Below are 26,732 nucleotides of genomic sequence, written 5' to 3' on the forward strand. Positions count from 1 at the left end.
AGTTGGGAAGACATTTGTATGAAGATAAAAAAAATTATCTAAGATAAACACTAGGGATCTGGGTGCAAAAAAAGTTCAGTTCAGACCCCACTCCGATGAGTAAGCGAAGTAAATCACTAAATTTCACTAAGACGCATTCCTCTGTAAAACAGAGATTACAGTAGTAACTACCCCCCCACCAGAGGGATGTTGTGAAGATTAAATGACATTGAGCATTTAAAGCACTTAGTACCAGGCGATGCACAGTGTCCATCAGACAGCAAATGCAGACTGAATTATGCACCAAAAAACAGGGAAGGTACTGACTGGAATAAGAGTCAGGAGAAGAAGAGGATGGCTGAGCTGTGAACAAGGCGTTCACAGAGGGTGAGAAGGGTTTCCCTAGACGGCGGCTATACTCTGAGCCAGGGATGGTGTGACATCTTCTCTACGCAGGAAAGTGCAGGATTGAATTTGGGACCCTTGTGCACTGTTGGTGCAAATGCAAAATGGTGCGGCTGCTACGGAAAACAGTATGCAAGATGCCCCCAAAATTAAGAACAGAACTACCAGATGATCCAGCAATCCCACTTCCGGGTAGTTATCGGAAAGAACTGAAATCAGGATCTCAGAGATGTGAGAGCTCCCAGGGTCACGGGGGCGCCATGCACACCAGCTGAGATGAGGAACAACCTAAGTGGCCACTGATGGACGACTAGATAAAGAAAACTGGGCACGTCCATGGGATACTGAAATACTACTCGGCCCTAAAAAAGGAAGGAAATTCTGCAATGCACAACAGCACGGATGAACCTAAAGGACGTTACGCCAAGTGAATAAGCTAGTCCCAGAAGGATGGCGCAGTTCTACTATCTAAAATAGGCTAATTCATAGACTCAGAGTGGAATGGCGGTTGCCAGGGGCTGGTAGACAGGGAAATGGGGAGCTGCTAATCGGCGGGCATAAGGTTACAGTCAGGCAAGATGAATTAAGTTCTTGAAATCTGCCCTACAATACTGTATCTACAGTTAACAACATTGTGTGCACAGTTTAAAAAAGTTTTAACGGGTAAATTCTCAAGTGAATGTTCTTATCACAATAGAATAGAATTTTTTTAAAAGACGAGAGAGAGAGAGGTTGACCGGGCTGCACTGGAGGTGACAGGTCACGCAGGGGAGCCCTGAACTAGAGAAATTCTACCCGCCACCCCCATTTCCACCAGCTCCTGAAGCTGGAAGGCTCCCACCTTTCCAACGAGGGAAGCAGTGTCGGACAGACCACGTCCTAAGTCAACACCAAGGGCTGGGGTTTCCTATTTTGATCTGTTGCTAAACCAGCATTTGCAGCAGGACCACAACCCTGAGAGAGGGCAGAGGTCAGGTGCAAGGTCAGGCCGCTCCGGGCAAAGCGCCAGCCGCTCAGCTGGTACGAGACTGGCCGGGGCTCCTTGAGCAAGACTGATTGCAAGCTCCATCCGCACAGACACTTTCTTGGCTCCTAGAACTGCTCTGGAACAGAAACTGTTCATTTCGGCTCCATTTGGAGCTGCAGAGCTCGGCCTTCTGAGATGTCAGTAGGTTTCACTGGGTCAGCCGAGTGACCCACAGCAGAGAGGGAAGCAAAGAGACGCCCTGGGGGAGGGTGCTGGAGGGTGGCCTGCTTCCCCTGGACACAGTCAGGGGACCGAGGAGCCACAGGCTGCAGGAGTCACTTTTGCTGGAGTTTTGAGCCTACTGTGAGCCTCGGATTTACCTGCTGCTCCAAGAAGTGCCTACCTTTCCGACGTGAAAGCTCAGCCTCCCCTTCCCCACGTTATCTGCCAGGTAAATCACGTCCATCCCAAACCTTGCATTAGCTGAAACAACAGTGTCTCGTGGATTCAGGGGGCCCGTATCTTGGAGAAGAAGTAGAAACCCACCTGATGAGTTAGAAACCCGACTTTCTCCCACAGAAAGTCAGGGGATTTGATTCCTTCTCTTTGCAGTTAAAAAAAAAAAAAAGTCTAGTTCTAAAGAGTTTGAAAATAACCTTCAGAGGAGGAATAATGAGAGTTATTTTAAAAACACAATGAGGGGAGTCAGCTTTCTTGCTGGCAGGTGTGTCACCTCCACAGAAAGGAACGGCTGATGGGAGGAGGGGACACCACAGGGACCTCGAGCACACTTTGAGGGCGTTAGGCCCCTTGGGATTTAGATCAATTTTCCTTAGAACTCTCCTCGTGTCAGTTCCTCTGAAGGGTCTCCCCTGTCACCTAAGAAGAAAACCATCACATTCCGGCTGGTGGCCTTGTCTCTGAGAGACTCTGTTATGGACTGAATTGTGCCCCACCCCTCAGATTCACAGGTTGAAGCCCGAACCCCCAGGACCTCAGAATGGGACTAGATTTGGAGAGAGGGGCTTTGAAAAGGTAATTAAGTTAAAATAAGGTCATTAGGATGATAATGCGACCGATCTCCTTTGAAGAAGAGGAGATTAGGACACGGGCCCCCACAGAGGGACGCCCACGGCCGGCACCTGCAAGCCAAGGAGAGCAGCCACTGAGAAACCAGCCCCGTCAACACCTGGATCTCAGGCTTCCTGGCTCCAGGGCTGTGAGGCACACATCTGTCATGGGAGCCACCCCAGCTGTGGCGGGTCCTGACAGCCCAAGGACGCTAACACAGACTCTGGGTTCTGACTTCCCCTCCGTCAGCCAAAGCCCTGAGCCCACCACAGAGAGGAGAGGGTCCAAGTGGTGTCCCGAGCTCCCCGGAGAGCGAGGAGCCCTCGCCTGTGTGCTCCAAACTGCTGCCAGCTCTCACCCCCTCCTCCTCGTGCCTCGTGGGCGTCCCTCCAGAGATGAGGGAAAGGACGGCCACCCCCATTCCAAATGTCAGCGTCGCTCCTCCCCAGACTCAGCTCCCTGCGCCTCCCAAGGAGCCACATCTGGTTCCCAAGTGACATGAGAATGAGGGGTAACCAGGCCGCGCTGGACCCTGCGTGACCCGGTGTTGGGGGCCAAGTGGGGGCAGGAGAGTCAGCCCCACATTTTCACCTCTCCAGATGCAACGTGACTGCAGGCGTGTCAGGGAACCCCGACATCGCAAAGGAGCAGGAACGATGGCTTTGAAGGCCTCGACGTCTCCCACCTTCCACACCCACGCTGCTCCTCGCGAAGGAGCTGTCACTCACTTTGCAAGATCTCCGGGCTGGAATTTTCCTTTGAGCCGGGGCAGGTTCCCCGGGAGGGTAATAACAATCAGTACTTTCCTGTACAAAGATGGGGATCGAGACCCAGAGCCATGGGGTTGCTTTGCAAACAGAGGAGAGGAGGCTCCTGCTGTTAAGCCTGTCCACACAGAGGCCGGCTGAGCCCAAAGTCTCCCAGACCGTCGGGAAAACCACACCCTAATCGGTGATTAGCAGTCTCTCCCCCAAACCTGCTCTTCCCACCCTGGCCAAAAGGCCCAGGAAGCTTTGTACATGACCCGGCCGGTGGCGGCCAACTGCGGTGGACTCCGCCTCTGTTTTCAACGCGTCTCCCGTCTGCTCACTAAGTCCTTCCTCTGAGACACATCTAACCTCCTTCCTGGACCAGCAGGTTCTGCCCACCTGCCCTCTGCCTTCAGACCAGCCCGTCTCCAGACTCCAGCGCGCCCTTCAGCCCCAGCACTCTTGCATTTGGGGCCAGGTCGTTCTCTGTTGCGGGGCTGGCTGTCCTGTGCATCATGGGTGTCTGGCTGGCAGCATCCCTGCCAGTCCCCGCTAGATGCCAGGAGCACCCCCTCCCCAGCCGTGACAACACAGAACGTCTCCAGCTATGACCGAGTGTCCCTGGGCTCTCCGCCGGGCTGCACATTCAAATCACCTGGAAAGATTTTCTTTAAAAACAAACAAATAAAAAAACACCCAATGTTTGGGCTCCACTAAACTTAACTATTTAATTACCTCTTAAGTAAATCAGAAACTCTAAGGGTGGTGACTTGACATCAATATTTTGTAAAGTGCAGCTGGGGTAGAGAAGCACTCATAGCCTTTAAACAGAACCATCTTTCTAACATGAGAAGCAACACATTCTATTCACCCCTGATTTGAAAACGTCAAACGGCTTCTCACTGAACACAGGAAGCGTCAAATCCCTCAGCTAGACACTCGAAGCTCCCCAGTTCTGGGCCCTTCTCCACTCCCAGCCTTTCCATCACCGCCGTCCTGCCCCTGCTTACCCTCTACCCCCAGCCAGGAACCCCAGTCCCCACATGACTCTCCCCCAGCACCGCGATGTTTCACACATCTGAGTTTTGTATTGCCTAAAATGTCACTCATCTTCCCATCCGCCTGGCAAAAAAAAAAAAAAAAAAACAAACAAACTTAATTTTTCAGACCTCAACTCAGTTATCACCCACCTTGTGAAGCTGCTGATCCCCCTACCCCAGCAGGACTGACCACTCCCCTGCTTTGTGTTACAGACACGGCCTCTAATCATGTCTCCCAGGACCTACAGAACACTCTTCTCACTTATACATCAGTCTTTCTCTAGCAGACGCTAAGCTCCAGGAGGAAGGGGCCCTGCCTTCATCCTCATGGTGTCCCCAGCCCTGAGCACTGCCTAACACAGGAGCACACGATGCTATGTGTGTGCACGACTCGAGCAAGGCTACCGCGCTCTGCCCAGGTCTCCTAACACTTCTCTTTCCACACTCCCTCCCGAAGCCAGAGGAGAGGCCGGACTCCACACAGGAAAGCAAAGCCATCCGACAGAAGGCTTCTTTATTGCGAGGCACCAAGAAAGTCAAGCCCGCCGTGAACTCCAAGGGCAGCAGCAACTGGTCCTGCTGGGATGGTGATCTGGAAATCGCCAGGTGAGGGGAGTATCGCCAGTACTAGAACAAGAGCCTGCAGGAGCCATAGGAGGTGGCTCACTGTGTGTCATCACACACACACACACTTAGCACATGCTGTTCCAGAAGTGGCTTAGCGGCTATGACTGGGGCAAGTTGCTTCACCTCTCTGGGCTTCCATTTCCTTCTCTGTAAAATGGTGACATTAACTGTGACTTATAGGATAGATGAGCAAATGCATGTAAGGCCCCCACTGGGGACAGGGCATATCTCATAAATATTTACTGATAGTTCATTGAATATTCATTGAGTGGTGAATGACAGCCGCATTCAAGTCCACATTCCTTTGTTCCGGGTCCTTCCCCAGAAGGCTGGACACCTAGTTTAGCTGGTTCATCGTTAAGGGCCCCCTGGCACGGGCTCTTGAGGCCTGCTCTGAGGAGCTCCGTGAGCTGACCGAGGACCTCAGGACACACAGACAGACAGGGTTCCTCCCCACGAGGCAAAGGGAAAGAGGAGGACTGAGGTGCAGGCAGGGTCTGCAGGGCAGAGAAGGAAGTGGCTCTGCTCAGAGAGGGTGGGAGAACCGGCTGTCACAGAGGAGGGGACGCTGGGCTGGGCCCTGGAGGAGGAGGGGTGGGGGCTCAGCCAGGGAGGAGGGGAGAAAGGGCTTTCCCAGTAGAGGACCTGAGGCCTGAAAGGGCAACAAGTTCCTAGAAAGGTGAGAAGGGGCAAGAGCCCCACTGAGAGCTTGTGGCTGCTTTGTTTTATTTCCCTGGAGGGTAGGAGTGGACGGCCAGTAGGAGGTAAAGCCAGAGAGATGGGTCAAAGCAGAATCCTGAATGGCCAGGCTGAGAAGGCTGGACTTCATCCTGTGCCCATGGGAAGTCAGGGGAGCATTTTGGGTTGAGAAGGTCAGTGTTGGTTTGGGAAAGAAAACCAATGTGTTCATGAAGGGTATTGTGGAGGTAGGCAGGCTGGGGTGGAGGAGGAGAGGCTGGGGTGGAAAAAAGGAGGCTGGGGTAAAGTCTGGTGAGCTGGAGACCAAGACACTAGTCAGAAGGCCATGGTAAAGACCAGAAAAATCTACCAGATGACAGTCAAGATGGAACAGACTGTCTGAGATTCAAAAACAAACAGAATGTCTCCAGACAATTACTCTCTGAGCCTCCCTGTCTGGGAGAAGGCAGTCCTAGAGAAATCCTGGAAGATGACTGATGGCTCTCGGAGAACAGGCTTAAGCGGTTTCTTCTACTTTTAGGAGCCGGTGTCTGCGAGATAGGTTCGAAGGGTCCTTTCTGAGTGAGACAACACTCTGCTTCTCTGTTGTATGGATGAGCTGCACAAGTAGGTGGAGTGTGACCAAGTGTCCCAGTGTGCCCAGGACTGTCCAGGTTTTAGCTCTGAAAGTCCTGGACAAAGCAGGAATGACTATACCAATCTGCTGAGCTCCAGGGGCTCAGAGCAAGGCTCTTATTGTCACAAAGCATTGAGCTAATTCTACTCAAGTTAAGCCTAAGAAGGTGGACACCGTGCTGTGAAATGTGGCTGTGGGTGGGATAAAGGGTAGCCCAGTGACCTAGGACCAAATCCTCAGCTGATCTCTTCCGACACTGATTGTCTCAAAAGCCCAGAACAAAATGAGCCGCTTCCTCCCCAAATACATCACCCACAAGATGCATCCCAGCTCCCACGTGTCCCCAGGATGGACACCCTGTGCCTGGCCACGTGGTCTGAGGGAGCCTTTACAACCTTTACAACAGAAGGGAAAAGCTTTCCTTGGGCTGTCAGCACGGAGAGACCTGAGATACAGAAAGACACACGCCTGAGCGAGGACTCGAGGGAAGCTGAGAGCGCGATGTCCCTTTCTCCTACAAATCACATCATGTTCATGGTCCAGGTGTACACGCACGCACACTTGAAAATACCACAGTTTTGAATTTTTAAAAAAAAAACGGCAAAAAAAATGTTCATTTAACATTGCCTTATAGCAATATCAGACTCTCTAAAATCTGACCCAGCCGCGCTGAACTGCCTTCTGGTACCTCCTCTCCAAGTAACAGGTTGTTTTCAGCCTCCAGCCACTCATCGCCGCTGGCTTCAGATTCTCCACTATAAACAGGGTACAAGGAAACCTAATCGTTATAGTCTTTAAAAGACACACACACACACACACACACACTCACACACACTCACACACAAAGAGCGCAGATAAGTCACTTAATAACATCAAGCAGCACTAACGGACCAAAAGGGATGCCCTGCACTCCTGCCCACACGCTGCGAGCCACCCAGCATCTGCGCCGACACTTCCCAGAGTTGGGTCCCTGCGCACCTCCCCGGGCCCAGGCCACGGCACCACGCTCACCTTCTGCAGAAATGCCATCCTCGGCCTGTACTGCTGGCCTTGGTGTCGGATTGTCATCTTGGACCCTGGATGAATTCAGACCCAGAACACAGACGGGAGCGAAAGGAAAAGCTCCGGAAAGAGAGGGACAGAGAGAGCGAGCCGGCGTGGCCCGCACTGGCACTGGCGCTGGCGTCCCCGGGGGGCGGCGGGGCGGGAGGGCGCGGGCGGGGCGGGGCGGCTGCTGCCTGCGGGGCCCCTTTACTCGCGCGGCTCGCGCCCCCCGGAAGCAGCTGGAATCCGCGCCAGCCAATCAGCGAGCCGCGCCGCGGGCTCCGGAGCGTGCGCTGCGCTTGCGCCCACCTGCCGCCAGGGGGCGGTGTCCGTCCCTGCCGGGTCCCCGCGGAGCCTCAGGTGAGACCCGAGTGTCCGGGACCCGCGAGTGGAAGGCTCTGCCCAAAGAGCGAGCCTTTTAAGCAGGATGGGAGTTCTGTACAGAAGTGAGGCAACGCAGACTCATGAATGAGAGCGGTGGAAATCACTGGCTTTGCCATCCCTGCTCTGCCGCTGGCCAGCTGGGCAACCCTGGGCGAGTTCCTTAAAATCTCCAGTATCAATTTCCTTATGTGAAAAGTAAAAATAAAAATGCGATCACAATATCCAACAGTAGCGTTGCTGTATCATGTAACGGGGAAAGATGTAACAACACAGTGCTCGGCCCTGAACAAATGTTTAGAAATGTTTAGGGGAAAAACAAATCCTGCGTGGAACTGGTGAGGTGTTGGTTAATAAAGAAAGTGAAGACGAAAGAAGGAAAGTTGTAGCCCCCACTGGGCCAGCGGCCCCGTCTAGACAAGTTAACATGGTACTTCTCTGGCCCTTAGTGTTTCCATATGTAGAAATGAAAGGACGCCCTCCTCTTGCAGTAACATCAGGACCCTTCAAATCGTGCCCTATAAAGCACCTTTTCCTGTTCATGCAAGCTGGATGGTTATGGAGAAGAGAAAATGGTTATGTTGGAAGAGAACAGAGGGGTTTGCCTCAGTAAGGCACAGTCAACTGAGTCCCTTTAAAGCAGTGGTTTTTATCCATATTTGGGGTCTGTAGGATTCTGATAAAAGCGATGGATCCCCTCTCAGGAAACACACGTGCACACACACTCGTCCACATAACGCTGACTCAAGTTTGCAAGCAATTTCAAGGGGTTCATGTCTGGTCCCCTCTGGAGTCTTTCCATGGACTGCTGATTCAAAGCCACCAATGTCCCCCCGCACTACACACACTTTAGAGGATCCCGGACCTCTAAGTGCTGGAATATCTTGACTTTTTTTCATGGAGCATCTTCTGGGCCTGGTGTTACACAGAACTCACATTGGGAGACATTAGAACAGGTGAGCTATGAGACTGCTTCTGGCTTTGACGTTCCTTAATTCTATAAGACTTAAGCAGAGAGGAGATAAGTGGCTTTCCTAAGATTAAGGATGAGAAAAATTATTCAGGGGCAAAGATGGGCAAAAAGACAAGGGAGTTTGCTCAGTAATGGGGTAGGAGAGCCCTCCAGAATGCCTGCCACTCTCCTCATCACCCCTTATTCTGTCAGGCTCTGCTCTCCAAGCAGTTCTGTTTTATGGGGCGCTGCTCCCAGCCAGTCCGTGGCCCCCAGTGTGGGCATGAAGGGGATCTGAGAAGCTTGGATGAACTTGTTAGGTCATTATCTTCACAAAGGCTGACTTGAGCCAGACAGAGATAAAGTCAGGAACAGCGGAGGCTGAGGCCGAGGGCACGGGGAAGCTAGGAGGAAGCGGAGACAAAGGCGAGCAGAGGAAGCCAATGGGAGAAGAGGAGCAAACACAACAAACAGGCCTAGAGCAGCAGAGGAGCCCGAGGCCGACAGAGGGGTCCCTAAGGTTCACCTGGGCTCCGTGTCTTTCCAAGGGCACATGGGTTTCTGTGAGTCCTCCTCCCACATACCCGGAGTCTTTTTTTCTTGTAACCAGAAGGGTCTAATGTGTAATGTGGGGTTAAAAGTTTAGTGGTAGTGTCCTAAGAAGAATGATTTAATTCACTTATTCATCTAAACATCCAACATATTGTATGCCAGGTATTGTGCTGGAGTCAGGAATTCAAAGCAGAATAGGACCCTGTCCTGCCTCAAGGAGTTCACAGGTTAAAGGCAGAGAAGAATACTTGCACAAAATGTTACCAAACAAAATCTATATAGGGTGGAGATCTAGTCAATGAAAGGTAGGACTTTGTAGAAGGGATTTTATCCGGCCTAAGTGGAAGAGAAGATCAGGGAGACTTCCTGGAGGAGGAGTCTTAAAGAAAGATGGGAAGTTAGCCAGGTAAAAATAGATAAATGCAAGCACATCACAGGGAACAGCACGAGAGTAGGCACAGAGGCCAGGATCCGCATGATTTGAGAGTAGCATCAAGGAATTCGTTGGACACAAGGTGACAGGAGATTGAGGAGAGGAAGGTAGGCAGGGATCACACAGTGGTTTTGGTGAGGGATGGAGTTTGGAGAGTTTGGGTCAGAGAGTCAATGAAAAGGCACAGAAGAGTAATTTCTGGACTGATAGAGATGCTCTGTATCTTGATGGGAGTGATGGCCACACACAGGTAATTAAGTTTGTCAAAACTCATCCAAGCATTGTACTCTTAAAATTAGAGCATGATATCGTCTGTAAACTATACCTCAATAAAAAAAGATTGACCAAAAAAAAAAAGCAAGTATTATCTTTCAAGACGGCAGAGGGATGTCGTGCTAAAATGAGATCCTCCCATGACTCAGTCAGGTAAGTGGACACCCATCATCACTAAGTCATCCATGTCTTCCTTTTCATCAACAAAAAGGTGTGATTTGGGATCTAAACTGGGGTCACACTGCCCCACATGCTATGCAGTGCGATCTACCTGGGCCTCGACACTCATCCGAGCACACTGATGTGGGCATTTACAAAGCAGGGCCCTTTCAAACCCAGGTCATAGGTCACCTCCCAGGAAAATGTCCCAATACTTCTAGTTAACTCAACAATTTAGTTCAGTCCATTATGCTTAGTGCTGAGGGGACGAAGTTTAACACATCATGCTCCCAGCCCTTGTGCCCTCCTGTGGGAGGGGAGACAGAATCTTAAACAGTTCATTTCTATATGATGGACATATCAGACTGCTTCCAGGCAGAGGCCTTCTTAGAGGCGGGACAGGATTAAGGAACCACTAAGGGATGTGGGGGTACCCAGAGAATAGCAACCATGGGAAGCCACTGCCACCACCCAAGCCCAAAGGGATAGAGAGCCCAAGACCTGGTGGAGGGGCTGCCATGCAGGGGTCGTCAGCTTGGAAGCCTTTGCTAGAGTGGACGTCAGGAGAATAAAAACCCCGACTCTCTCTGTTCCCATCGGTCAGTCCTCATAGGAGCCAGAGGGCAATAGAGCCTTCGGGATGCAGTCTGTTAAGATCAGCCTCCTGGGGCACAGAGCCAGGCGGAAAAGGGCAAAGGACTGGAGGTGGGAGGGACACGGGGGAGGCAAACCTTGAAGGAACAGCACAACGGGTTAAATGTCTTCTACAGTTTTACAGTGTGAAAGCCCAGAGGACAAGTCTCAGGGTTGATCCTGTGTCCGTAAGCACTTCGGGCAACTCAGTAACAGCACTTCCCACACCTGCACAGACGTCTCCCTGACTCAGACGGAACTTGTCTGACTCCCTGGGACATTGCCTGTGCTCTATTCCCTGGTTGCATTTTGTTTAACTCTGTCTTGTTCTAATTTGTTACAAGTGTGTATTACATTTGCAATTCTGGAAAACCACATAGAGGGGGAAGAAAAAAACCTTATGCATGAATGTTTCTTGCTAGCTCCCCTGAGAGAGGCAATAGCTCATGAAAACACGTTCTGGTAGGGAAACTGGAGGGTCTTAATTTCCATTCAGTGAGCACCCCAGCTGGACAGAATCTCTCTGCACATCCACTGGTCAGCGCCAGCTCAGCAGTACAGGGGAGTGTGGGTGGAGCACACACCCTCTTCTCCATGACTTTCACTTTCTCTACAACAAAGCTATTTTAGACCCTCAAGCTGGCCACCCCTGGTGGGGCCCTGACTGCTTGATGCCGGAGAGAGGGAGAAAGAGAAGAGCTGGAACTTTTCTGGAAGGTTCCTGCCTCTTCCTCTGTGTTGGCCCAGTGGGGGCTACCAGCTACCACCACCAAGTATGTTCCTAGAATAAAAATCCTATCCTTATCTTTTTTATCCTAAATTGGATTCATTGGATGCATCCAGAGGCGATACTCTGCACAAAAGCACAGCCAGAGAAAAACACAGGAAAACAAAAAAATCACACCTCCCTCTGTCCCCACCCTCTTCCCAACTCCATCGGACACATTTACGTCGGTCTGTGGACCGAGTCAGCTTGGAATTGTTACATGGCATCTGCAACTTGTTTGTTAAGGGTGTTATTATATTTCATTATAGACAATTTAGAGCTATGGAGTTTTTTTTAAATGATAATTATGAAAATTGGTGCAGCCACTATGGAGAACAATATGGAGGTTTCTGAAAAAACTAAAAACAGAACTCTTATGTGACCCAGCAACTCCACTCCTGGGTGTACATCCAAAAAACCCAAAAACACTACTGTGAAAAGATACATTTCCCCCAAGGCTCATAGCAGCATTATCTACAATTGCCAAGATATGGAATCAACCTAAGTGTCCATCAGCAGATGACTGGATAAAGAAGATGTGGTGTATTATATATACAATGGAATACTGTTCAGCCATAAAAAAGAACAAAATTTTGACAGCTGCAGCACCATGGATGGACTGGGAGGGCATTATGCTAAGTGAAAGAAGTCAGACACAGAAAGACAAATACTGTATAATATCACTTGTATGTGGAATCTAAAAAATGCAATAAACCAGTCAATATACAAAAAAGAAAGCAGCAGACTCACAGATATAAAGAACTAGTGGTTACCAGTGGGGAGGGGGCAGGGGGAGGGGGCAAAATAGGGGTAGAGGAGTAAGGGGTAAGAACTATTAGGTATAAAATAAGCTACAAGGATATATTGAGCAACACGATGAATATAGCTAACATTTTATAATAACTATAAATAGAGTATAACTTCTAAAAATTGTGAATCCCTATATTGTAAACCTGTATAACATACACAACATTGTATAGCAACCATACTCCAACTTAAATTTTTTTAATTTGAGAAAGGGGAAACAAATGACATTATAGGAAAAGGCATTTTCATAAGTTGAAAAAGGCTTTGGTTTTAAGACAGCGCCGGGGTTAAGGGGAAGTGTGAAGGCCTCCAGGCACAAGATGTGTGTTCTGCTCCCCGCTCCGCCTCTCACCGGATGCGTGACTTTTTTTAACAGCTTCGCTGAGCTTTAACTGACATACACTTGACTGCACGTATTTAAAGTGTACAATTTGAAGGGTTTCGGTTTATGTATACCCCCGTGAAACTACACCCACGATCAAGATGGGGAACGTATCCGTTATCCCCAAAAGTTTCCTCGTGTCCTATGTGACCCCTCTCCCGGCTGCCCCCGGGTAACCACTGACCTAGTTTCTGTCACTCTGAATTAGTGGGAGAGATGACTTTGATCAAGTTACCCAATCTCTCTGATTCTCTGTTTTCTCAGTACTAATAAGAATCAGATTTGATGAATTCAAAATTCCCCTCCAATTTTAGAGTCACATGACTTTAATAGTCTAAGTAGAATAAAAAGCTCAATCAACCCAAAGGCTTTAGCGCTCCCTACAAATCGAGGCCCTTCTGGACTTAGATCAGCCACCCTGAAATGGGATTCCACGGGGCATTCCAAAAAGCTGAGCACTACCATCACACACCCCAATTGTTCCTACCACATGTAATCATGTGATCAGGGATGGGCGGGGGTGAGGGGCAAGAGGTACCTGCTTCAGGAGAGGAGACCCCCAAGAAAACGTATTAGCTGGTGCACCCCATCTGGACTAGTCCTTGTGAAGACCCCTTCTTTTGTCAAACGCCCATCAGCGAAGGATTTTAAAACCCAAAGCCCACCAGCAGAGGGTCCTCTACTGACACTCAGACGCTCCCCCTGACTGTATGGGGTGGCTCAGGCTCACAGCCCGGGTTCCCAGCCCTTCCTCTGGCCTCCAGCCCCCACCTCTGTCCTTGGAGAAGAGCCCAGAGGGCAGCAGAGAGCAAGTGTCTTCCTTAAGGCTTTCCAAAGATCCCTTCTGCTTTTCCCTTGGTGTCCTCAGGAATGGCAATGTCTGGAAGGGTACAGGAAGATGACTGACAAAGGAGATGCCAAGAAAATAAAAACATTAACCCCTGCAAGAATTTTCTTTCAATATCCATAGCTTCCATTTCACCTGGATGTTGCATTTGAAGATCTGTTTTGCCCACGCTTATTTCTCTTTGCTCCCATGTGTAGATTTAATATTGCTTTCTCTCTCTTCTCTCTCTCTCTCTTCTCTTTCTAGATAGATAGATAGACAGGATGGATGGAGGGAGGGAGGGAGAGAGGGAGGGAGGGAGTGATGGATGGACGGATGGATAGATACAGAGATAGACAGACAGATAGATAGAATGGATAGATAGGTAGATAGATAGGTAGGTAGGTAGGTAGGTAGGTAGGTAGATAGATAGATAGATAGGTAGGTAGATAGATAGGTATCTGGTGACATCTCCTGAACCTTGGAAAAGCTAATTCTGCTCTCTCCCTTTCCCTCTTTATGTTTGGTAGACCGCCCTTCTGGGTTCAAAATTCCAGCCACTTTACAGACAACCAAATTCGATGTTTTGTAAAAAGCACAAAGCTTTAGGGGAGGAGGGAGTGACTGCTAATGAGCATGGAGATTCTTCTTGGGGTTATGAAAATGTTCTGGAATTAGTGCTGATGGCTGCACAACCATGTGAATAGACTAAAACGACTGAATTGTACACTTTAAAGGGGTAAATTTTATGGTATGTGAATTATATCTCAACTTTTTGAAGAGCAAGCTCAGAGAAATAATTTCCTCAAGGTCTTGCTACTATAATGCCCCCTCTCTTTCTTAAAACTCTGCCGTGGCTCCCGGTCACCTCCCTGATAGAATTCATTCTTTCATAGTCTGGCCCAACCTCATTTTTCAGCTGTCGTTTCACTGCTCCTCAACGTGGAGTCTCTTCTCCGGCCAGACCTGGACTTTGGTTTTTCTGAGCACGTGGTGGATTTTCTCACCTTCAGGTCTTTTCTCTCACCAGTTGTTCTGTGGATGCCTCCCTCCTCTTCACTCCACCTGCACGGAGTTTGTGCCGCACACGTGGCATTTTTCCACACACAAATTTGGGTGGTAGATAATTGGTGCGTATCTTACATCCCCCACGCCAATCAATGAGTTTCACCAAGGATACAGTCAGCCAGTGGTGAGCAGTGGTTTTTCTGGGTTCTGGTTTTGGCTTTGGCAGGGGGTAGATTTGATTGCGGCATTGCCAGCTTCTGTGGTGTCAACACTCCTATTAACGTGACATCGCCGGATGGGAGCTGGAGGCGCTTCTATACCTGCTGGATTCATGTTGGGGCACCAAAGACTGCTGAGGATGAGCAAAACTTGAATTGGGGCATCATTACAGAAAGATTCAGTGGAAGCACTTTCTAGCAATTACAACAGTTCAATAAACTAAATAGGTTATCTCATGGACCAGGGAAGTGGGAGTCATTAGAATGTTCATAGCTTAAGTGGCTATGACGGTCCAACATGTTGTAGTTGAGATCTGCACTACACTGGATGGAAAACTAAATACTCCTGCCCGTCTCTTCCAACCATAAGAATCATTAAGTCTCAGGTGCGTGTGGCTCCAAGGGAGTCTCGTATGGCAGAGACATGGATGCTGTTCTCACTCATCCAGCGTCACCACCGAAGGTGAGGCAATCATTGGAAAGGGTTTTCTGGTTGGCCTGATCCACCTCTCCCATGCACCTGCTGAAGCCTGCCCTCTTAAGCCCATGCTCCACTTTGCATCGTATTATGAGTTTTAACACATGAACATTGAGCTTGCAGGGAGGCATCTGGTGTCTCAAGGGTATATTTGATTTTTTTTGAAGGCCACGGTCATCTCTCCTGCCAATCCCCAAGGGAAGAAATGGGTTCCAAGGCAGAAAACGGAAGCAGTAATTCAGAAAGTCAGCCTTAGGTACCAGTCTATTGCTGGGACTCACATGCCCACTATCTGAGAGAAAGTCCAGTGTCAGGAAGAATGGAATCTGCAATCCCCAGGAATCACACCATTTTTGGTAAGAAAATTGTTCTAGCATCATATGTTTTTCACCATTTCCCTCCTTCTGTTTATCCCTCTAGGATTCACTACATTCTCATTAAATGTTACAACTTTCTCTGTACTGTGTTAAAGAATATTCAATTTTGTTCAACAAATCTTTACTGAGCAAATCGCTAACTATCAGAGAAACGCAAATCAAAACTACAATGAGCTATCACCTCACACCAGTCAGAATGGCCATCATTTAAAAATCTGCAAGCAATAAATGCTGAAGAAGGTGCGGAGAAAAGGGAACCCTCCTACACTGTTGATAGGAATATAATTTGGTGCAGCCACTATGGAAAATAGTATGGAGATTCCTTAAGAAACTAAGACTGGAGTTAACATATGATCCAGCAATCCCATTCTTGGGCATATATCTGGAGAAAACTCTAATTTGAAAAGATACATGAGGGGAGGGTATAGTTCAGTGGCAGAGTGCATGCCTAGGATGCACAAGGTCCTAGGTTCAAGCCCCAGTACCTCCATTAAATAAACAGATGAGTAAAGGTAATCACCTTCCCCCAAAAAATAATTTAAAAAATAAATAAGTATAATTTTTTAAACTTTTGGAAAAGATACATGCACCCTAATGTTCATCACAGCACTATTTACAATAGCTAAGACATGGACACAACCTAAATGTCCACTGACAGATGACTAGCTAAAGAAGATGTGGTGTATATATATGTATACATACACACACACACACACACACACACACATATATACATACAAACATATATATATGTGTGTATACACACACACACATATATACAATGGAATACTACTCAGCCATAAAAAAGAATGAAATAATGCCATTTGCAGTAACATGGATGGACCTAGAGATTCTCATACTAAGTGAAACCAGAAAGAGAAAGACAAATACCATATGATATCACTTATATGTGGAATCTTAAAAAATGACACAAATCAACTTATTTATGAAACACAAACAGACTCACAGACATAGAAAACAAACTGATGGTTATCAAAGGAGGGAAGGGGGATTAATTAGGAGTTGGAGATTAGCAGTTACAAACTACTATATATAAAATAGATACACAAGTCCTACTGTATAGCACAGGCAACTACATTCAGTTTCTTGTAATAACCTATAATGAAAAAGTATATGAAAAACAATGTATCTTAATGTATAACTGAATCACTATGCTATACACCAGAAACTAACAGAACATTGCAAATCAACTATACTTCATCAAAAAACAATATTAATACAATAAAATAAACCTTTATTGAGTACCGTTTCTGGGGTAGGAACTGTGTTAAGCACCCATGGCATAAAGGTGAATAAGACATGGTCCTGCCTTGAGGGTGTTCCCAGCAGGAAGGAAAGATATAAAATATAATTCTGGGATAGTTCAGAGGATGATGCTGGAGTATGTGGAAGGCAAAAAGAAAAGGAAAGAAAAGAAAGGTGATAAGAGCCTGCTCAGAGGTGCGGAGGTTGGAAATGATAGAGGTTGCACGTCACAGGCATTAGTATACTTGCTTCACTCACGTCATCCTCGCTATGACTCTAGGAGTAGATGTCTATTATTAATACCCCCATTCAACAAATGAGTGAAGAGGATAAATAACAAGCTCACGTACATGCCCCTATTAGGCAGCTGAGCCAGGACTGGGACCCAGGCATCCTGGCCTCTGCCTTGACACCTTACCTCCACGCCATGCTGGGATAGTCCAACTGGCCAGACCCAGGTTGACGTAGACTGAGAGCTAGCTGGTTTCCCACAGAAAAATCATGATGTTAAAACCAGAAAAAAAGAAAACTGGACACTGGGCAAGCAAAATCAACAGCTGTCCATTGTAGAATCACTTCACAAATGCAGCTTCTCCTCTCTTGGATTATTTGCTTGGGATGAATTTTCCACAGATGGTTATCTCATGGGTCAGAGCCTAAACACATTCAACGCCTTCTGACATAGAACACCAAGGAGTTTTTCAACAGGACTGCAGATTTACATTCTGTTCACCCAGAATGAACTGATTTCACCACATCTTTATTTGTGTTGAATGCTATTACGTTTTTTTAAACCTAAAAATTCTAATTGTATTCGATTCTGTATTTATATTTGCATAGTTTTCCCTTTCTCTTTTTAGAGCAGAAAATCCATGTAAGAGAATTACTATATAAAAGTTATTAACATGAACCTCTGAATCAATAGATGAGCCAGTTGGGGACCCTGGGGTGAGGGGAAGGACAGGTGTGCCCAGTCATCCCTGCGTTGTTAGGGAACAGGAAGGCTGCGCCTGTGAGAAAGGACAAGACCCTGCAGGTCCAGCCCCAGGCTGGGGTTCAAGCTCAAAAAGTATTTCAAATGTAAACCTTTTTTTTTTTCAATTATTTACGGTCATTACAGCTGTTATCGCATTAACGCTGGACTGCACGTCAATAAAAAAAATGTATGTGCGTCTACACCTTTAAAAAAAAAACAACAAAAGAAAGAAAGAAAAAGAAAGGGCTAGAAAACTGTTGAGGTGTTTGGGAGTAGCCTCTCTTGTCCCTGTTCTCCATTTTTAAAAATCGTAATGAAGGCAATTTCCGACTCTCTGCTAACAGTGCTGACAAATGCACACAGGCACAAGAGGGTAGGAATGTGTCCCAAAGACAGTGACCCGCGCTCTACCCTTCGGTGTCCAGCGTCCTCTTTCCTTCCCGCCGCGGAACCCAGAGAGGTCCAGACCATAGAGACGCAGATACCTCCAAAACCCTAGAGAAGCGCAGGCTCCTGGGAAGCCGACTTCCGCCAGCGGCCCACTTCCGGCCCCGCCCCACCCGCTCCTGTAAGAAGAGTTTGCGGGCGGCGGCTGGAGGCAGTGTTTTCTGCTAGCGGGCCGTGCGAGCCTTTCGAGAGGGGTTCGGGCTCCAGAAGTTCGGAGGAGCCGGGAGAAAGGCTTCACAGAGGGGCTACCTTGAGGCCACGGCACCGGGGTCCGGTCCCCAAAGTGCTGACTCGGGGATCGGCCCCTCGAATATCCAGAGCTGTGGATTTGTTTCCTTGTTACAACTGGCTCACAGAAAATAAAATGGTGAAAACCCCACTTCACAATACGTAATTTAGGGCTTGTTTTGGTGTAACTGAGAGAACAACCGATTTGAAAAAACAGTCAAGTAACTAAAACAAAAATACTGTGGTATGAGGATTTCATTGTGGCCAGATGTGGGAGAGAGGAGTTATGGCAAACGATGGGGCCCTGGAAGGAGAACTGGGTACCAGGGGAATTTGTAGAGTGTGGTTTGGAAGGAGGGCGGGAGGTACCGGGGTGGAAGGGGGTCAGAATGATCTCCCTATGGGAGGTGGGGTGTCAAGACTTAGACTCGAGTTCTCTGACCGAGAAGGGGGACTCTGGTGATCAGATTCCTTGCAGAAGACTGGCCTGGGTTCTTTCCCTTCCAGGGCAACCACATGCCACAGGCGCTAACTGCCTAAACTTTCTGACCTCGAGTGTCCTCAATTTTAAAATGAGGACGGTATCTGCCATGCGATCCTACTGTGTGTGATCACACAATGGCTATGTTCTTGAGTGAACCGGGTTTACCTTCTCTGACACTGTAAGATTGTGTTGGGAACATTTATAAAGAAGCTCTTCCCTGAGAGGATAAAAAGATGGACGAGTAAGTTCAGGATTTGAATTTTGGTCTCTTAGCACAATGAGTAAGAAAATACTGAGTTGTTCTGAGAAGCCCTGCAGTGATGGAACTCGCCTAACATTGTTCAGCCTGGTGTTTCTCAAGCATTTGACCATGGAAACTTCTGAGTTACTCCCTATTAATGTCTCTCCAACGCGGTTTTTCCCAGACACACATTTTTGGGAGACGCTGACATAAATCATTCACCTGAGCACAGACCTCCTCAAGAGGCACTCTCACTTCTCAAAAGATATTTCAGAACTACTTTTTGAAAAATCATCTGACTGGATTTCAGTAAGGATAGTTTCAGTTTTACAGACGTTCGAGAAAACGGTCCATAAATAATCAAGCACTACAAGCTGTGTAACATTCGGAAAGGGAAATGAACCCTCCTTGTCCTTCCTCCTATACGTCATGGACAGTAGATAACATCTTAATATTACTAAGCAAATATCAATATATTATTATTTATAAAACAATAGAAATAAGTGGGGAAAATGTGAATTGTTTCAAGTGGAAATTCTACAATTCAGGGCTTCTTAATGACAAACCTAGGAAATTAAGGGCTTATTTTAGTAAAATATGATTAACATTTTCTCCAAAAACAGAATGTAGCTAAGAATCATTTAAGTATGTTGGACGTATGCATGAAGTGACATTCACTGGAAACTTGCCCTAACATTATGGAATAAAATTTAGTACAAGGATTGTCTTCAACATTATTCATGATGACTTTGTTACTGAAGTAACAACAGAAGCTCTTAATGAGGTAGGTTCACATGTTTGGTACAATCCTCTGTCCAGGGGAGCTTTGAAGTGACTTACTAGTATGTTACTAAAGTTACTAATAGTGACTTACTAGTATATTGCAGTTTCAAGCAAATCCTGCCTAAGGATGATAGACAATAATTGTAATGTAACGTGTAATAACTGTAATGTGACAATACGTTAGGAGTGTCCTTGTTCCAGTGTCTGGGCCTCCAGAAACCTACACAGTTCTCATAAAGATAACCAGGCTCCAGAAGACACTAATGCTAACCAAACTCAAAAGGCACTGATGTATAAACCTGGAGTGTAAGTTAATTCCTTCTAGTGAAAAATATACTCATCAATCAGCTGGATAATTTTATTCACCAACAGCATGCTCCTTCTTGCAGGAAGATCTACATGGGGTCCAGATTCATATACTACGAGTATATTGTACTGGAGGGACATAGCATGGAATCAGAGCAAGGGGATGATATCCCAGTTTAATAGCATCGGGTGTCTTCACTCTACAGGTGTACCTGTCGAGTTGGCTAGATATTCATGTTCATGGGTAAAAAGCACTCTCTCTCATGGTGCCAGAGGCAAGATAAGTTATTTGGTCCCTTCGAACATCTATTTCAGAGGTGCTCTCCTCATATTCCTTCTCAAGCGAGAGTACGACATAATTGACTTGGTTTAAGCTTTTCTGTTCACAGCTCCCATGCAACTCTGCCTCCCTGAAGTGGCACCTGGGTCACCAAGTTGGCATTTGGGGTCTTCACAGACAGTCCCTTGGGTACCTTCTATGATGACTGATTTCATCTGATCTCTTTCTAAAATTTAAACATCGGCTGGCCCCATTGTTGGTTAAGCATCCGAGACTCCAGATGGTCTTAACAACACATTACTCTCTCAAAGTTGAGTCCTTGAAAACAGCTCCTACTGTGGGAACCATGAGCAGATCGAACATTCCAAGGACAAGGGAGGGGTTGAGGAGCCTCCGACTGCCCAGGTCCAGGTCAAGGATCAGTCAGTCACATCCTTGTAGTGACCTCCTTCAACATGCATTGAACTCATCCAAGAACCAGGATCTGTATTAACCTATTTAATAATCTCCTCTCCTCTGAGACATTGTACTTGATGTTAAGACTAATTGCACATGGTTTTCTAATCAAATAGTACCTTTCAATTCCGTAGGACACGTAGTCAAAATCACGTTTATCCAATTTATCCATTGTTGAGATATTACAACTATCATCAGTTTGGTGGCTCCTCCAATTCTAATTATAAATCCGAGTGGTGACTGGCTCTGTGTATATTTTATATGCTTGCAACAACAGTTGTCGTTTATCTACATTGGAAATAATTTATCATACTTGGAGTGGCCCTAAAGAATCACCAGGAGTTTGAAGAGCTTTTGGGGTCTACGCTCATTAGAATTCATCTGTGACAAAAAAGATCCAAGAACTTAAGAGCCCCCTGCTCCACCCAAGCAAGAGGGACCTAGGATAGAGAAGGTGGAAAAAGAAGAAGATAAGGGGGCAGAAATGCAGGCAAGAAAATATAACACCAACCAAGAGAGTGTGCATCAGCACTTTAGGAAGTGCTCATGCCAAATGATGTCAACAGCCCTTGGGATTTTGAGCAGAGTCCAAGAGCTGTGTCATGAACAGCTGAGTCCAGACGTTTACAGAGAAGAGCAGGTACCGGCACTGCTGACGCTGTGGCGGTTCTGACCATTCCGCCAGAGGATGCCAGAGTCCTGGGGGACCTCACCCAGCAGGTGCAGGGGGAGCTGTGGGGAGATGCTGGGTGATGAGGGGCACCAGATGAGAAGCAGGCAATTGAGCCCGTGGAGAGCTGGGGGCCTGGGAGCAGGGGCCTCAGACCACCAAGCTAGAGCAACGTACCCAGTCCCAGCGGTGGGAGAAGAGATGCTAAAACAGTCTGTGCCAGGCTGGACTGATTGACTCCCTCAGAGCTTGCCCTGCAGCTCACTGCCCTTGGACGTTAATGAACGATTCTGACTTCATTTTCTTTCTCCTTATGTCCTTGGAGATACTGTGTTTTCTTCTAGAGTTTTCACTACAGTTCTGTGCTGATTCCTTAACAGGCCCAACATAACCTATCCATTTACAAGTCAGTCTATGCATGGACAAGAAACTGTTTCTTCTAGAAGGGGCTCACATGGCATCAAGAATGTGTCCCAAGCCACTGGAAACAAGTATTTCAAGACCCCCTGGCTCTAACTAAGTTAAGGAACATGCCGAAGGGCCCACACAAGCAAATGCAGGGAGGGTCTGAATCAAGTCTAACTCATGCTCTTTGTTCCCAGACTAGCGGCCACTTCCACTTGTGTCTCAGCAGCTGACACTCTGACTCAGCTGTCCCCAGACATTTTTCCTGGAAGTGCAGGAGCTGAAAGGGAACTTCGAGGTCACCCACTCCAACCTTCCACTTCACTGAGGAAGAGGTGGCGACGTGGACCAGGTCAGTGGCCTGACCATGGCCATGCTGCTGTCAATCACACTGTCCTCGTCCCGGTCTCTGGACACCCTTCTTGTCTGCTCTCAGTCATGTGTCCCCGCCTAATGGCTGTTGTTGGAGGACTGCTCTCCTATCGGGAGGCTTGGACCATTCTGTGGATCTAACCCCAGCCCAGGGTACAGGGAACTTGTCTCCAGCTCACCATCTCACTGTCTGACCCAGAAAGCTTTTTTATTAATAATGGTTCATCTCGGACCATCAGTGCAATGACTGCTTCTCTGACTCTCAAGCTGGAGTGCTTGGCACTGACCGTGACCTTCTTTTACTCCATCTGTGGTTTTCCCCAGTACCCTTCTCTTTTGCAAGAGGAGGGGATGAAGATGGCAGCCTGGACTCGGAGCTTGACTTTCTCTGACTTGGAACTCCCAAGTCTGCCTAGCAGCTCTGGACTCCAGATCATGCCAGGATAGAAGGAGGTCAGGGACTACGGCCAATCCCTGGGATGTCACCTGTCCTCGCCTTTTTTAAGGTGATGGCGCCTCCCCCTATTTGTGGATACGTGGGCAGATTTGAAGCCAGTGCCCTCAAGAATGTGTGCTCTTAGAGGTGAGGGTATAGCTCAAGTGGTAGAGTGCATGCTTAGCACGCATGAGGTCCTGGGTTCAATCCCCAGTACCTCCCCCCAAAATAAATAAACTCAGTTACCTTCCCCCTAATTAAATAACACAGTAATAAATAAAATTTTTTTTAATGTGTGCTCTTAAAGCCTCCCTGACAGGACCCAACCAAACCGGAATTACTTGGTCTTTGCTTAACTACTCAACAAGTTATTTTACACTATAGTATTTTTTGTGCCTTAACAAGACCCGCCAATTATTTCACATGTGAAAGGGACTAAATAATCCAAGAAAAAGACTGTCAGATGGGATAAAGGGGAAAAAAATAAAACTCTATGTAACTTCCAAAAGAGACTATCTAAATATATGGAGACAGAATGATTAAAGGATGAGAAAAGACAGACTATACACACCCTAGCAAGAAGAAATCAGGTGTATCTATACAGTATCAAGTAAGACTTCACGGCAAGAACCGTTACTAGACATAAAGAAATATCATCATGGGTCAATCCAACAAGAAGACATTAAGTCACAAATCAGTACGTACTCAATGACATAACTTCAAAATACATAAGGCAAAAATTAAGCAACTCAGAGAAAGAGACACCCACAACCACAGTGAAAGACTAATGACACATCTTCCTCGATAGTTTATACCACAAGCAGCCGACAGACCAGCAAGGATACAGAAGAAGAAACACACAGTTAACAAACGTGACCTGGTTGTTACACAGAGAATTCTGTACCCAACAATCACAGAATTTACATTCTTAAGTGGAAACAGCTACCAGAATTGACCACATGTGGATTATAAGGAAAGCCTCAACACATTGCAAAACGTTGAAATCTTTCAGAGAATGTTATTTGACCACAATGGAATTAAGCTTAGAAATGAATAATAAAAAGATTATATTCATCCCCTGGAAATTTTAAAATATGTTTCTAAATAAACCATAAATTAAAGAAAAAGTTCAAACAGATATTTTGAACTGAATGATAATAAAGACATAACTTATAAAAACTCACAATATGCAGATAATGGGGTGCATAGAGGGAAATTTATAACCTTAAAAATGTACATATTAGAAAAATGGAAAGGCTGAAAATCAGTGATATAGTCTTCTATCTAGAAAACTTACTAAAGAATAGCAAATTAAATATAAGGAAAATAGAAGGAAGTGAACAAGATTATAAACAGTGAGGTAGGACACAAACATACAGTAGAGAGAAATCAACAAAATCAAAAGTTGGTTCTTTGAAAATGTCTTTAATTGGTAAACAATACTGTCCAATGAAAACAAAAGAGAAAACACAGATTCCCACTATTAGAAATGAAAAAGGGTGTCACTACAGACCCTACAGACATTAAAAGGATTAGTAAACAAATATTATTTCTTTAACTTTATACAAGGAGTTTGACATTTTCGATGAAATGGGAAAATTTCTTGAAAAATGCAACTTCCCAAAGCCCACCAAAGAAAATGAAAAATTGAGTATCTAACATCTAATAACATCTAACTAAATTGCATCTGTTACTCAAGAACTTCCCACAAAGAAAACGCTAAGCCTGGATGGTTTCACCAGTTAATTCTTGCAAATATTCAAGTAATACCGATCTTTCACAAACGCTTCCCGGGAATAGAAAAAGAGTATGTGGCCAACGTAACCTTGATAGAAAATTGGACTGGGATAGTACAAGGAGGAAAAATTACTAGCCACTCTCTCAAGTCATGATATAATAAAAAAATAAATAAATATTTGGCCTTTGTCTTGGCGCCCAGCTCTGAATCCCTCGGGAGTTCAGGACAACAGGAGTGTCCTTTGTATGCTGTTGAGATGACTGGTGACTGGAGGCCCTTAGGGCTGGTCATCAGAAAGAAAGAGGCTTGATTAGAGGACTGGAACTTCCAGCCCCAACCTCCAAACTCTAGGGAGGGGAAAGGGATGGAGATTGAACTAATCACCAGTGGCCAATGACACAGTCAGTCATGTCTACATAAGGAGACCGCCATAAAACCCCCTAAATGACAGGGTTCAGAGAGCTTCTGGGTTGGTGAGCACAAGGTTCTGGGAGGCTGACTTGCCTGGAGAGAGTATGGAAGCTCCCAGCACACCCCCAGCCCCATATCTTGCTCTGTGTCTCTCTTCCATTTGCCTATTACTGAACTGAGGTTTTTGTAATAAACTGGTAATAGTAAGTAAAGCGCTTTGCTGAATTCTGTGAATTGGAAAATTATGGAAAAATGTGGGGGGGGCGGGGTACGTGGAAGCCCCCAATTTATAGCCAGTTGGCCAGAAGTACTTGACCTAGACTTGGGACTGGTGTCTGAAGTGGGGGTGGTCTTGTGAGACTGAGCCCTTAAACCTACCTCCAGGTAGTCAGTGTGGCAAAAAACAACAACAACAAAAAGGTTGCATGCCATTTCAGTAAACAAAGGTTGTTGCCCGCCCACCATCAAGCCATCAGCCACTGCAGCCAGCGATGAGGTGCCCTGAGGGGAATTCAGGAAGGAGAGAAACAGGATGCTGGCCCCAGGTAGTTAAGATGCTCATCAAAGGAGTAATTTCAATAAGCCCAGACCCTTGCATCTTCCCATACATAGAAAAGCACTAACGTCTACAACTTGACATACCTGTTTTTTGTGACTGGCAGTAATCTTTTGATGTCTGACCACACGGTTTTCTGTGTGGGGTTTTTTGGTTTTTGTTTTTTCAGCAAAAACTCCTATACATCCTGACTCATCCTCATCTCTTTGGAACAATCCCTCAGAACTACCTGAAAGGCCGTCTTCCAGGCCATGGCCCAGGTCGTAGGCCTCAGTAAGGCCCCCAGATAAAACATAACTTGCAACTTTTAGGTTGTGGGCTTTTTTCAGTCAACAGCGTCAAAATTAAGTTGAATTGTTAGACACCCAGTTGGTCAAAGGACTGAAGAATTGGTTGGTGTCAGAAGAGGGGAAAAAACCTTTACTCATGAATATAGAAGCAAAACCCTAAATAAATTATTAGCAAATGGAATCAAGCATTCAGCTAGGGTTTATTCCAGGAATGCAAGAGGGATTCAATATTCTAAAATCAAAGTAAGTCATCACATTAGTAGAAAAAAATAAAATCATAAACCATCTTGACACACACATAAAAATGATGACCTCACGGAAAGTGGTTTTAAGAAGTCAGATCAGATTCCTCCCTCCGAGTCCTATCCCTCCAGTTTCTAGGAGAAAACTACAGTCTTGTTTCATGCCTGGTCTGAGCCACAGGAGCAAGGGCCCCTGATTATAGGACCCTCTGGCTTTGCACTTTGACCCCCATCTCTGATTCTCCATGTCTTTTACTGATGCTTCAATCTGCAAGACAAAACAGAAGGAGGCTGGCCTGCAGGTACTACTGAACAATTAATTATTGTAACAGGCACTCTGCCAGGTCCTAGAAAAACAAATATGAATCAAGGTCCTGGAAGATTAAGTAACTCAAAACTACAGATCTAAACTGTTCTTAGACACAATGAACAGTACACATAAGTAAATTTAAAAAATACATGTGCAGTATATTGTATATATGTATTTACATGCAATATATTGTAAATGTGCAGTCAAACTGTATCAATTTTACCTAATAAAACTGAAAAATAAAAAAAAAAGATTAAGTAACTCATCAAAAGTCCCTCTCTAATAAATGGCAGGGCTGAGATGTGAACCTAGTCAGTCTGGTTCCCGAATTCATACTCTTAATCATTCTGTGTCACTGATTCTACTCGTGCATAACTAACTGTAATACTAAGC

The 26,732-nt window shown here is 46.4% G+C and overlaps 1 protein-coding gene across 5 annotated transcripts in view; it reads right to left on the reverse strand.

The window, feature by feature from the left end:
* RGS9 (regulator of G protein signaling 9) overlaps positions 1 to 26,732 on the reverse strand; it is an 88,005-nt gene that overhangs the window by 54,098 nt on the left and 7,175 nt on the right. For 3 of the 5 annotated variants that reach the window (XM_072939460.1, XM_072939459.1, XM_072939462.1), the window contains exon 1: positions 7,165 to 7,342. The exons of the other annotated variants lie outside the window; for them this stretch is intronic. In XM_072939460.1, the coding sequence (XP_072795561.1) occupies positions 7,165 to 7,221 (57 nt within the window). In that variant the 5' untranslated portion in view covers positions 7,222 to 7,342. Of the gene's footprint in view, positions 1 to 7,164; positions 7,343 to 26,732 lie in introns of those variants that run through there. 5 annotated transcript variants of the gene reach the window in all.

This window comes from Vicugna pacos, chromosome 16 (assembly GCF_048564905.1).
Source record: "Vicugna pacos chromosome 16, VicPac4, whole genome shotgun sequence".
In the NCBI taxonomy this organism is placed as follows: domain Eukaryota; kingdom Metazoa; phylum Chordata; class Mammalia; order Artiodactyla; family Camelidae; genus Vicugna; species Vicugna pacos.